Source organism: Hippocampus guttulatus, chromosome 11 (assembly GCF_054856545.1).
Source record: "Hippocampus guttulatus isolate MCC_2025c chromosome 11, RoL_Hgut_1.0, whole genome shotgun sequence".
NCBI lineage: Eukaryota > Metazoa > Chordata > Actinopteri > Syngnathiformes > Syngnathidae > Hippocampus > Hippocampus guttulatus.
Window position 1 is genome coordinate 6,462,359 of NC_141271.1, and position 12,711 is coordinate 6,475,069.

A 12,711-nucleotide genomic window follows, 5' to 3' on the forward strand; every position below is an offset into this window, starting at 1 on the left:
CTCATTTTAGGTCGTCCTGGGCGGTGAAGGAAGCTGGCTGGCTATCTTTCGATCCCACAGACCACAGTCATTACCCCATATTGCTTTTATTTCGCTACGCTGTGTGTATGTGTTTTGTTCTGTTGTTGTTGTTTTTTTGAACTGTATTTCGTTGTGCGTCTTGTTGTGTTTCTCCATGCTTTTGTCACTGTAACCTACTATGCCTTCAAAATAAATAAAAATCTTTCCACCAGTGTCAGCATGACGTGCGCACACTCTCATTCGACAATGGGGCGCTCTAAAGCAGCCAGGCCAGCGCACGAGCCAATAGAAGATGCATTTTCAGCCTATAGGCATAGCTAGCTTGCTAACGGCACTTAACAATTATGCCGGATAACTGCTGGTGTGAAACAAGGGGCTCAAACCTTTACATCGTGGGAGAGGGGAGACTCATGCTGGGGCTCAAGTGCATTACTAGACCAATTTTAGCAAGCAGCAAAAATCAGGAAAAACGAATGGTAAAATGTAATGCTATATCTCCACAAGTGAGTACAACATAGTCCTCAGTCTTTGCACATTTTCAGCAATTATCTCAAAAACGTATAATGTAATGAGAAACAAAACTCGAAAGGAACTTTAATGTTTTGAGCAGTGTAATATCTTACCCATAAAGGCTGCCCAGTGCAGCGCTCGCCCATCCTTCTTGTCAAAAGCGTTGATGTTGGCTCCTTTGGCAAGGAGGAGATTCACCATCTGAAACACAGACACGCACACACACACATTCTTTTTGTAGTGGAACCTCAAGTTATTAACTTAATTGGTGATTCTGTGATCCCGTTTGTAACCTCAAATGTTCATAAATCAAGATCATGTTTTCCTTTGAAATGAATGGTAATCCAATTCATCCATTCCAGGCCAAAACTAAGTGATAGATACATATTTTTTAACCAATGTGCGGTTTAAAAAAATGTCCACATTTTCTGTCCCCAAAAAATCATAAAGTGGGACCTCACGTAGTTATTTAAAAGCTTTTTTTTTTAAATTTTGTCCATTTTATTAAAATAATTTTTTGAGTGCTTGCTCATGGTGTCACCAGCGAGGGTTTTCAATTGACAGAAGGCTGCTTCTGCCATCTGTAATTGGGTGAATATATTATATGTAGGCAGTGGACAACAACATGCGTGGACTGCTATTTTGATGTGATTTTGATGTTTCACCAAAAGTACATTCGTTGCTTAATTAAAGAAACACTACAATGTAAAAAATAAGATACAGTACATCCTTTTGTCGAAAGTACAGTGTGTAAACCTATTCTTAAAATTGATGAAATGCATAAATATGTGTGCTGAAGGCTGCCCTGGGTGCATTTGAATGGCTGAAGAACAAAACCAGATCAAGTGTGTAGTACCTCCATGTGGCCATTGAGGGCAGCGTGGTGCAAAGCGGTGCGTCCACCGCGGTCCGACACGTTCACACTGCTCAACATTGGGATAATGATCTCAGCGCAGCGCAGCGCGTTATTGGCAGCGGCCACATGGAGCGGCGTCTGCCAGTTCTTGTCGCGGGCGTTGACGTCGGCCGAGTGGCGGATCAACACTCGCACTGCTTCCTGCAGGGAAAACACCAACGTGCTATTCATTTTTTTCAAGTGGAAAGACACTTATATGATTATAATAATAGATTGCCTCGAGATAACGGAAGAAGAATGCTTGAATATGTGCAGGATACAACAATCAACAACCGCTTTGAGACGTTGGCGGGAGTTTGGTTGGAAAAATATCATGAGATTTTTTATAACCCCAGAGATGACCGGGAAATACAAACAAGGGCAGAGTGAGTGCTGGCGGTTATGTGGACAGGACAGATCTGTAGATCATGCACACATATTTTGGAAATGTCGAAGGCTGAAATGTTATTGGGAAGAGGTTTGGAGAGAACTGAAGAAGATAATCGGTTATGAAATACCAAAGACCGGCTTAGTGATGTATCTGGGCGATATAAATCAAGGAAATGTACTGACGAGTGACGAGTACTTGGTAAAAGTGTTGCTGGGTGCCAGCAAGAAAGCCATAACAAGAACATGGTTTAAAACTGACCCGCCAACAAAGAACCTATGGCTGGAAATAGTGGGAGAAATATTTGAGTTGGAAAGATTCACATACATATTAAGGGTCCAAGTAGGGAAGTTTAAAACGAGATGGGAAAAATGGGAGGAGTACAAAAACAAATGAAAGAGGGAATGACACCACAAATCGGGAGAGGTCACTATAGATTACGGTTATAAATCCAATAAAAGGGACACTTGTCACTGTTGATCACAATATTCTGCTATTTTTATTTGTAGGTGTGTTGTTTTTTTCTTTCTTTTTCTTTTTTTCCCCAAATATGTTTGTACGTCATTTGTTGTTTCCTATGTTAAAGAGCCGTCACAGCCATGTATGGACGTTGTTGTGGAAACTAAACACGGGTGGAAATGTACGACGTCCTCGTTATTCATATGTTCAGATTTGTATGGTCCTATGTGTGGTTGAAATAATAAAGATGCTGGTTACAAAAAAATAATAGATTGCCTTTCTTGGATGTTCCTGTTCAATTTTTGTGAAATTTATAAATCATTTTGAATATGGATCTGATCCAGATTGTGAATTTCGATACCGTGTATATATATTTAGGTGGCCCGGCGAACCATATCGAAACAGCTCTGATCGCAAGCTGCAATTGTAGACCGCTGACCGCTAACAACTTCCGATGATGCAGGACACGCGCCACCGTAGGTTAAAGGTGACCTGCTTTTTTTATTTTATTTTTTGAATACGTTTGTGTGAAAGTGAAACTGATAGGATGCTTCGGGTGCAATGAACATTCACTCTCATTATGATACGATGGTTATGACGATGCGTGACGTCAACCTTTACTCCCCAAACCTGTATGTATGTTTGCATGGCATGTATAATCTCATTACATGTAGTCATTCAGTCATGTATTTAATTTTATTGAAGTATTTAAGTATTGGTGGAGGACTGCGCTCTCTTTCCTAAATAAAATAGTTATGTCCCATGTCACGTTGCAGTGACATTCACCTTGTGAGCACAGATAAAGTTGTCTGCCACATCAGATAAGCTAACATAAGAATGTGAAAAACAACAAAAAATCATTGAATGCTTGGTGCAACGTGTCATTTAAACAAAGGTTGCCACGAAGACCAAAGTGGGTTAGGCCAGGGTGACATATTTGTCACATTCCGGCCTTGTTCCTGAGTCACTCACATTGGGAGACCTGAAACCTGCATTTTTTATGTTGGCCACGAGGGGGCGACGTGAGTGGTTGTAATTCGAACCTGATCCCAATTCGACTCATGAGTAGGCTAAATCGATATTTCTTCACTACAACTACATCTACAAAAATCTGTTTCACGAATTACGGTTACCTACTTTTATATGACTTGAGTTGAATTGCATAAGGTTTTGGTTGTGCGCAACTTCACACCTTGTTAACATATTTGAAGAAATAAATACATCGTTGAGGGAACGGAAAAACCGTAGTGAATTTAAAAAATGTCTGAAACCCCTTTGTTTTTAGTGGAGACATGAAGAGCAATGGAAAGAGGCACTTGCCAAATACAAGCCTCAACCCAGCTGAGCGAGGGACTGCGCAATCTGAGCTCGAAGCTGCTCGCCAATGTATTTGAATAGGAAATATGCAAATTCAGCAATTTTGACAAGGGAGCGTCGACATTACTGAAATCAAACAGAAAACCAATATAGAGCAGGAACATAGGAAGACCAGTTTTTATTGAATCATTATTTACTTATTTGGAGCTATTCATGACACAAGTACGGCTTCCTTTAGCGCGCGTGCTGTGTTGTACGCACCAAACTTCAAACGAGAGTGCACCTCACCTTTTAAACAATAGTCCATGCGTGGGGTTAATTAGCTTTGTCAATATACTGTCATTGATTCAGACATCCTCTCCACGAACTGGTTGCACCGGTTCCTCACTTCACATGTGCACCGCGGTGAAATTGCTTGGAGGGGTCGAGGCCTCCAAGCGTTTTGTGTGTGTGGGTGAGGGGGGGATGGTTACCTCGCTGCGTGACGCCACGGCGCGATGCAGCGGTGTGAGCCACATGTTGTCCTTGGCGTTGACACGGGCGCCTGCACATATGGGGGAAAGAGGTGACGGGTGAATGTGAGGTGGAGGTGAAGGGTGAGAGAAATGTGCGTTCGTACCAGAAAGGATGAGGAGCTCAGTGATTTCGGCATCGCGAAGGAAAGCCGCCGCGTGAAGCGGAGTGCGCTTCTCAGCATCCTGGAGACCCGCAAGGCAGATTCATCAAAAACACAATGACATTGATTTTTATGAATGATTTCCAGTATTTAATTAGGGTACAGCATTTGGAGTTCAGCAAAAATGGCACTTTTTCTGCTGCCACAGCACACTGCATATACATCACACAAGAACGACAGAACACCCACAAAAAGCAACGGACAGAAGTGACAGCCGTGTTGATGGATGTTCATTTCTCTGGCCCGGTAGCTGCGGGGATAAACGTTTTTTTTTTTCTTTTTAAACAAATAGAAATGCGAAACATGAACATTTCAATGACGTTGAATTTTTGGAAGGGTTTCCCCTCACCTGTTACCAAAAAAGTGACAGCACACAATTGTGCCAAATGAAAAGATCTAGTTCAACCTCCGTTGAAGTAGTTAATTGATAAAGTGCAGACCGTTAAGTGTCCTCACCAGAGCGTTGATGTCTTCAGACTTGTATATGAGCATTCGGATCTCCTCTGGATCTCCGCTGAAGATGGCCTGGATGAGAGGAGGCTGCGGAGATGACAAACAATGGACATATCGTGACATGCGCACACGTTCACGTGAAGGACAAAAGAGAGTGCGACGACATTAGTGAAACCACAAATTGTGCTGTGTGTGACCTTCCAGGACGTCGAAAATGTCCTTCGCAGATACAACAGATAGCTTGTCATGTCGGGAATATTTGCAATGAGACACATTTTTGTCAATCCCAATCGTGCGTGTGTACGTCGGTGCGTGCGTGTCACGGGGGCCCTTTGTCCCTGAAGCCCTTATTTTCGTTCCTGGATGTCAGATATGAAGTAAATAGTGGCTGTTAGCACTGCAATGGTCTTTTGTGTCATTTTCAGTATGTTTCTGACACGCATATACTGGAAGTCATTGGGCAAGTTACCAAATTGGAACCTTCATCAGGCATGATCTCAGCAAATCTTGTGAGACTTTGACTCAGAAAGATTGGGAGCTGTGGTTTGCTTTTTCGGTTCGTTTTTCATCAGGTACCAGGAAAGTTAAAACATCTTGAAAGAGTCTGACTGCTCAGTAAAGATGAGCAAACCAACTATGTCATAAATATTACAAGGCTTTTAATTCCAGCAATACTTCCTGTATATAATGCCACGAAGGTAACGTATCTTTTCGCAAACACCTTTTTCTTCACTTTCCACTGCTAAGGGAAGGAGTTTTTTAACATTTTAATTTATTATTCACTGTTGTTGTGTTTTTTGTTTATTTGTTTTTGCAATTGTAGGAAAGTTAAACGAATATTTTATAATTGTTGTTCAAACATTGCCTTCTGATGTCTGTTAATAAAGTCTTTAAGATGGCTATAGTGACTCTGAAATTGAATATTTGATGTATTTATTTGATTTATTTATTTCCTATGAGAGAAATTATTTTGAAACAAAATATGAAGTCAACCAGCAATTGTGCTCCACTTCCACTGTGTTATGATTAGGGCCAATTAAACAGTTGGCGAATTTAATTCTTTCATGCACCGTGTAACCTGATAACATGATAAGCTGTCCGCTGTAGAAACCGCTGTGGTAACCCAATGGGTTAATCAGCCAATATTAGCTCTTTTAAAAATCTATTTTAAATTCTTTTTTTAATGTATAAATAATGAATATACTGGTATCTATCGGCACAAATCAACAGAAAAATGTTTTACCTTTTTTGGGGGTGGTGGTGGTGGTGGTGGTGGCAGGGTCACATTAGAACATACCGTAAGTCAAAGATAATGTCATTCCAACATTGCACCCCCCCCCCCCCCAAAAAAAAATCGGCTTCAAATAAATCTGCGAATTTTTCCCTTTGTTGTAATGTTGAACAAATACTAAGGACAAAGTATTTTAACAGTTTAATGTTCTTCCCATAATGCATATCTTTATTGTTGTAAGCGCTGAGGGATCAAGACCGATGGAAAACTATTGATTTTTTTTTTTGTTTTTAAATCAGCCGATTGAGGGCGGACCGGTGATCCAGTGGTTAGCGCGTCGACCTCATAGTGCAGAGGTTGTGGGTTCGATCCCAGTTCCGGTCTTCCTGTGTGGAGTTTGCATGTTCTCCCCGGGCCTGCGTGGGTTTACTCCGGGTACTCCGGTTTCCTCCCACATTTCAAAAACATGCATGGCAGGCTGATTGAACACTCCGAATTGTCCCTAAGTGTGAGTGTGAGCGCGGATGGTTGTTCGTCTCTGTGTGCCCTGCAATTGGCTGACAACCAGTTCAGGGTGTCCCGCTGCCCAAAGACGGCTGGGATAGGCTCCAGCATCCCCTCATGACCCTTGTGAGGATAAAGCGGATGGGAACATGGATGGATGGATGGAATCAGCCGATTAAACGGTTAGTCAAATTTTATTTTTTTGCCGAATATCGGAATTGGCATTGGCCATATTGGTTAGGCCCTAATTATGATTGTACAATACAAAAGTAGAGTAATATACTAATATACCGACTCATTGAAACACTTATTACAGTAATAAGAGTAAGTAGTCACAAATGTAGGTGGTAATAAAAGCATTTTAATGAGTGGCTAATAAAAGGGTTATATTTTTGTAAGCCGATTTTTAAAAGGGGGTTTCTGAATTTCTTTTTAAGCTATTTTAAAAATATATTTATGGAGTAAAATCCATCTTTCACATTGTACTTTTTATAAATCTTGAACAATAATAATAATAATAATAATAATAATACAAAATACTACCCGACTCTATATCTATATCTGTGAATATTTATATATACAGAATCCAACATTCTTTTTTTTCACGAATTCACAAATCCTTCAAAAATGTTAACCCTCTAAAAATCTGGCATATCTCCAATTTAAACATGTTTTTATTGCTATTTGAAACATTATTTATATTTGGTCTTCAAAGGTTGCATTTGTTTTTTGGAATTGCAGTCTTTCACTTTGACAATATTAAATGTTGAATCCGTGCAAGTGCATATTAACTCATAACCCAAATGAATGTTGACTCCTGACCTGGAGGCAAGAAATATAATCTTGCAGCCAAAGTGTATTTCCTGCCTTACTTCCTGTTCGCTCACCCCGTCCTTCTGAGAAACGAAAGAGAGGAAGCGCAGCGGAGCGTTTCACTTCTGCTTTCAAACGCAACAACAAACCGCTTCCTCTTCTCCTCACCTTGTTCTACGCTGCCGTTCCCCGTTGCCACCGCCATCATCATCATCGTCACCTTTCTCGTCATGTAACATTACTTTACGTTTGCCGAATCACACTGCACTCTATAAGAGCTCTCCATCCACCCGGTTTCTGTCGCACTTCTCCTCACTTGAGTCTGTCCCAACTGACTTTGGGCGGAACAAGAAAACTTCATCCAGATTTGAACCGAGATCCTCAAGACTGGGAGGCAGATGTGCCAACTGTTACTTTGTGGTGCTGTCTTCCAAAAGTTATACAAGTCTTAAAATGTAAACATGCATGCAAACACTGAAATGGTTGCGCAGCTCACAAAGTCTGGCCCATTTTGCGACATAAAACAAAGCGTCTAGTCCACATTTCTTCAAAGGCCCCGAGGAAGGGCCTAGCTGGCTCATGCATTTTTTTTTTCTCCCCTCGGGTCAACAACACACTTGTGTTGGCCCTCGTCTCTCCACAGCTCTCGGGCCAATGATTTCCTGAGCTTCCTGCTATAGCCCCGATTATGGGAAAATGCTGGCACAAACCATTGACCCTGACTTTTTAAACGTGGATCATCATATTGCAATGGAAGGAATCTATCTGTCAATCCACCAATAAAACCGCAGAAAAATCTTTCCAGCTGAGGAATCCCGTTATCAGAGACTGCAACTTTGTCTTGTAAAAAAACAGGAAGTCCCACAGCTTGGAGTTACGTAAAAGAAGAAAAAAAAAATCAAGTTATTCCTGCCCGGCTGCAGAAGGATGACACTACACCACGTCAGGAATTTCTGCTATCGTGAAAACACGAGCCTGAAGCCTTTTGGGAATGACACACAGCAGCCACTTCATTAGGTACACTTGCACCGTAAGAGTGATCTTTCTATTCATCTGTATTTCTAATCATTTTTATTTTTATGTATAAGCCATTGTTTGTTTTGCATCATTTGTAGTTATTAGCATCTGGTTGTCCAAATACTTTTTGCTCATTCTTAAATCTTTTTTTTTTTTTAATCTGACAATCCAAATACTTTTGCTCCTATTTGGAGGCCATTGCTTTTTTTATTGAATGTATTATTATCATAATTCTGTTTTTTTCATTTGTCCAAATAGAGCGATACGGTGGTTAGCTGGTTAGCACGTCGACTTCACAAGTGCAGAAGTGCAGGGTTTGATTCCAGCCCAGGCCTTCCCGTTTGGAGGTTTGCATGTTCTTCCTGTGCCTGTGTGGGTTTTCTCTGGGTACTCTGGTTTCCTCCCACGTTGCAAAAACATCCATGAATGTGAACGTGAATGGTTGTTCGTTTATGTGTGCCCTGCAATTGGCTGGCGACCAGTTCAGGGTGTACCCCGCCGACTGCCCGAAGTCAGCTGGCTCCAGCATACCTGGGACCCTCATGAGGATTAAGAGGTTTTAAATAATGGACGGATAATTGGTCCAAATAATGTTGCTCATACTTCAATTTTATTTATCTGGAGCATCTGTAGCGATGTGTTGCCTATTAATACAATAATTGTTGCACATCTGATTAGGATTGTAAAAAATACTTGTATTACAGGTATTGTAACATTATGATTGCACTACTTCGGGGGAGGGGGTGAGGGGTTCCAAAACGGGGTGACTGTCATGCAGCAAGCCATTTGTCGATGATCATAGTGATCAGCGAGGGAAAAAAAATGCTGAAATATCTGGAAGTACAATGATAACCACATTGGAAATGCTATTAGAAAGTGCGGGTGTAGCTAATTACATAGGCAGTGGACATATGTAGTATATATATGGAGGTGGAAAAAGAAAGGGCTGTGTGCTGCATAAGCCAGGCTTTGGGTAGTACATTTCTTTTAGGCAAGCCGGATATACTCACTCGGCTTAGGGGGGCGAAAAAAAAATCTGTGTCAGCAGATATTTAACAAATCTAGAGGAGACTTGAAGAAACCAATTTGATGAAGATCATTCCAAAACCTGTTGTGCAGTGTTTGGGGGTCTCAAGCTTCTGTTCTGGAGTGCAAAATAATGTTCGAAAGATGTTGGTTTTTTTTTTTTTTTTGAAGGGGTGCGTGGGGGGTCTTAAGGTGCTTAAGTACTTATAAGTGCTAAAGAGAATCATGTGATGACGTGAAAACAAACCTCACACACATCTCTGTACATTTACTGAGCGTATTACGGATTCACACTTATGCATTGGGCAGTAAGAAGTGCGTATTTCCACAATTGTGATCGTTTTTTTCTATCTTTAACAGGGGGGGAGACATTTGAACATGCATTTCAGATGAAAGGAAACAGGGCTGAATCATTGAATTCAAATGGACATCGCAGTGCAGTGGAATGCAATTTTCATATCACAAAGGCTGCAATTTTGGACACACTGCTTCATTTTATTGATTTATTTATCGAAATAGCGTCTTATAATTACCGTCATATTAATTACCCTAAAATACCAACACATTTACGTCCACAGGTGTGATTGTGAACGAGCACGATTGTCCGTGTGTGTGCCCTGCGATTGGCTGGCGACCAGTTCAAGGTGTACCCCCGCTTACCGCCCGCCAAAAGTTCAGCACAAGTGTGACCCTTGTGAGGCTAAGTGGTACGGATAATGGATGGATGAAATACAGATTAATCTATTGCATCATAAATCGCAATTACAATGTTGAATATTCAACCCTAAAAGGAACTATCTCGCAAAAATGTTGGGGATCGTGACAATGCTTTTAATTGGATGGCAACAGACACAAATTATTACAGGCTAAAAGGCCTTTGCAACAATGCCTCACAGCAATATTTAGTTAGTGTGGGATTCCATCCATCCATTTTCCGAACCGCTTAATCCTCACTAGGGTCGCGGGGGGTGCTGGAGCCTATCCCAGCCGTCTTCGGGCAGTAGGCGGGGGACACCCTGAACCAGTTGCCAGCCAATCGCAGGGCACACAGAGACGAACAACCATGCACGCGCACACACACACCTAGGGACAATTTAGAGTGTTCAATCAGCCTGCCATGCATGTTCTTGGAACGCGGGAGGAAACCGGAGCACCCGGAGAAAACCCACACAGGCCCGGGGAGAACATGCAAACTCCACACAGGGAGGCCGGAGCTGGAATTGAACCCGGTACCCCTGCACTGTGAAGCCGACGTGCTAACCACCGGACTACCGGGCCGCCTAGTGTGGGATTGGTAAGATTATTACAACAAATTGATGAATAACAATTCATTTGAATCAAGAAGTCCTGCGCATTTACTAAGTGTCCAATCAGATTGCTTATTGATCTTTTCCTGACACTGCCCACAGCCTCTTGAGCAGTGGTTCTTAACCTTGTTCGAGGTACTGAACCCAACCAGTTCATATGCACATTCACCGAACCCTTCAGTCGTGAAAAATAAAAATAAGATTTTTTTACAAACGCGTTCATTAAAAACAGAAAAAAAGTAAACACAACTAGTAGAAGAATAAAGTACAATTTTTTTAATTGTGCACAAAATCAGTGATGGCCAAGCGGGCGTGTCATAACTACCGGTAATTGACATGTTGAGTCCAGTGGTCTTAACCTCCATTGCAGAGACTCTGTCGAACCCCTGAGACTGATTCACCGAACCCCTATGGTTCGATCGAACCCAGGTTAAGAACCACTGCTCTAGAGGCATATTTGCATTGTATAAGGGACTGCTATATGTGGTCATCGACAAACAAGTGTTCTTGTCCTACTCCAAGAAACTGTAGGAAAACATTTTTGGTCATTGTTCAGCAGGTGCATTGTCCACTTAATAAAATGTTTTCTCCTCTTGAAAATAATAAAGGAAAACTATCATTATTTTATTTGCTGTAGGCTTTTTAGTATACTGTAATACATGTGATTTTTCAATAGATATTTTTATAATATATTTTATTTCTGTAAAACGTTGTTATAAAGGACAATATACTGTATAGTAAAGAATTTTGTAACACAAATGTATTAGTTAAATAAACGTCTCTCCCAATAATAAACCCTTTATAGATAGAGCAATTGCGCAGACATTCTAACAAAATTTTGATATTTTTAAGAATTGTTTAAGACAGACAGTCTGAATATTCAGCTAAACAATTTTACGTGTTATAAGAAAAGGGGATTATTGAATTCTTGTTTCGAAGGTTTGTTTCGATGTGTCAGTATTAATGTGGTTCTTAATGGACTTCATTAAAGAAGTCCATGGACAATTCAGGACATAAACGCCTCCACTTCCAGGTCCCCCTTTTTGTAATTCGTTTGCAGAATGCTGGTTAAATGTGACATCAGTCGTTCTTTCCACCGCAACCGTGAAGCGCCGAATTGTTCGAAATACAAATGTGATTCTAATTGCATTGCGGTTGCGTGTTAAAGGGAAGCGCGGAGCTCGCGAGATGCGGGCATGCTAAAGCTAGCGGCGGCTAGCGGCTCTACCTGGTCGGCCAGTTTGAGAACAGCCATCTCTGCCGAGGCTACGGCGGCTCATCCAAAGCCTTCAGACAGCGCTGCAACCTCGGGGCGACGCCGGCTGCGAGGACCGCTCCTCCTCCTCCTCCTCCTCCCCCTCCTCGTCCTCCTCCTTCTCCTCTCCGCGACCGAACCGTCTCCCGGGTTGACGGTGATGGGAAAAGGCCGAACCCGGTGCAAGCCACCGCCGAGGCCCGGCGTCGGCAACCCCCGAAACTCTCGCTCGCTCCACCAGGCAGGCAGCAACCGGGAACAATCCTCATGGAGGGCGGAGGGCTCGAGAGTGTGTGCGTCCGGAGAGCCTTGCTCCTCCCCGGCGTGCAGGAACCTCAAGGCGGTCAGGCGAGTCGAGTCGAGGCGGAGGAAGTTGGAGGTTGTCTCTTGCTTCCTCTGTACATTATAAGAGGGGCTCCCTCAGCATCGACAAACCTACTGCACGCGCGCATGCACTATAACAAACACGCGTACACAAACGCACGCACTTCTTGCTGCTGCCATCAACCGGCAAGAAAAAGAACTCAATACAGTGAACAGTGGCCACTTTATTAGGAACAGTGCCCCCCCCCTCCCCCCCTACACACACATACACTCGCGGTTCGGCACTATTAACGGACTCTAAAAAAACAATTTCCAGTATTTATTGGGGTTTTTTGTAATGTTTTACTAGGGAAACAACCCACGTTTTCCGTCGAAAACGCACTGGATGTTTATCCGCTTTTTATGAATGATTTGAGGGGGGGAGGGTGATTCTTTTTCAAGCGTTTCAAGAGTCACAGATATTCTTTACTTCACTAACAGATGTTCTGTGTGCTTCTAATTGCACGCAAGGAAAA

The 12,711-nt window shown here is 42.2% G+C and overlaps 1 protein-coding gene across 3 annotated transcripts in view; it reads right to left on the reverse strand.

Moving 5' to 3' along the window:
- ankrd44 (ankyrin repeat domain 44) overlaps positions 1-12,319 on the reverse strand; it is a 29,953-nt gene extending 17,634 nt beyond the window's left edge. For all 3 annotated transcript variants that reach the window (XM_086123994.1, XM_086123995.1, XM_086123993.1), the window contains exons 1-6: positions 11,846-12,319; positions 4,723-4,806; positions 4,210-4,288; positions 4,064-4,134; positions 1,388-1,588; positions 645-732 (exon numbers count right to left, since the gene is read on the reverse strand). In XM_086123994.1, the coding sequence (XP_085980120.1) occupies positions 645-732; positions 1,388-1,588; positions 4,064-4,134; positions 4,210-4,288; positions 4,723-4,806; positions 11,846-11,872 (550 nt within the window). In that variant the 5' untranslated portion in view covers positions 11,873-12,319. The remainder of the gene's footprint in view (positions 1-644; positions 733-1,387; positions 1,589-4,063; positions 4,135-4,209; positions 4,289-4,722; positions 4,807-11,845) is intronic.
- Between the last annotated feature and the right edge of the window lie 392 nt (positions 12,320-12,711).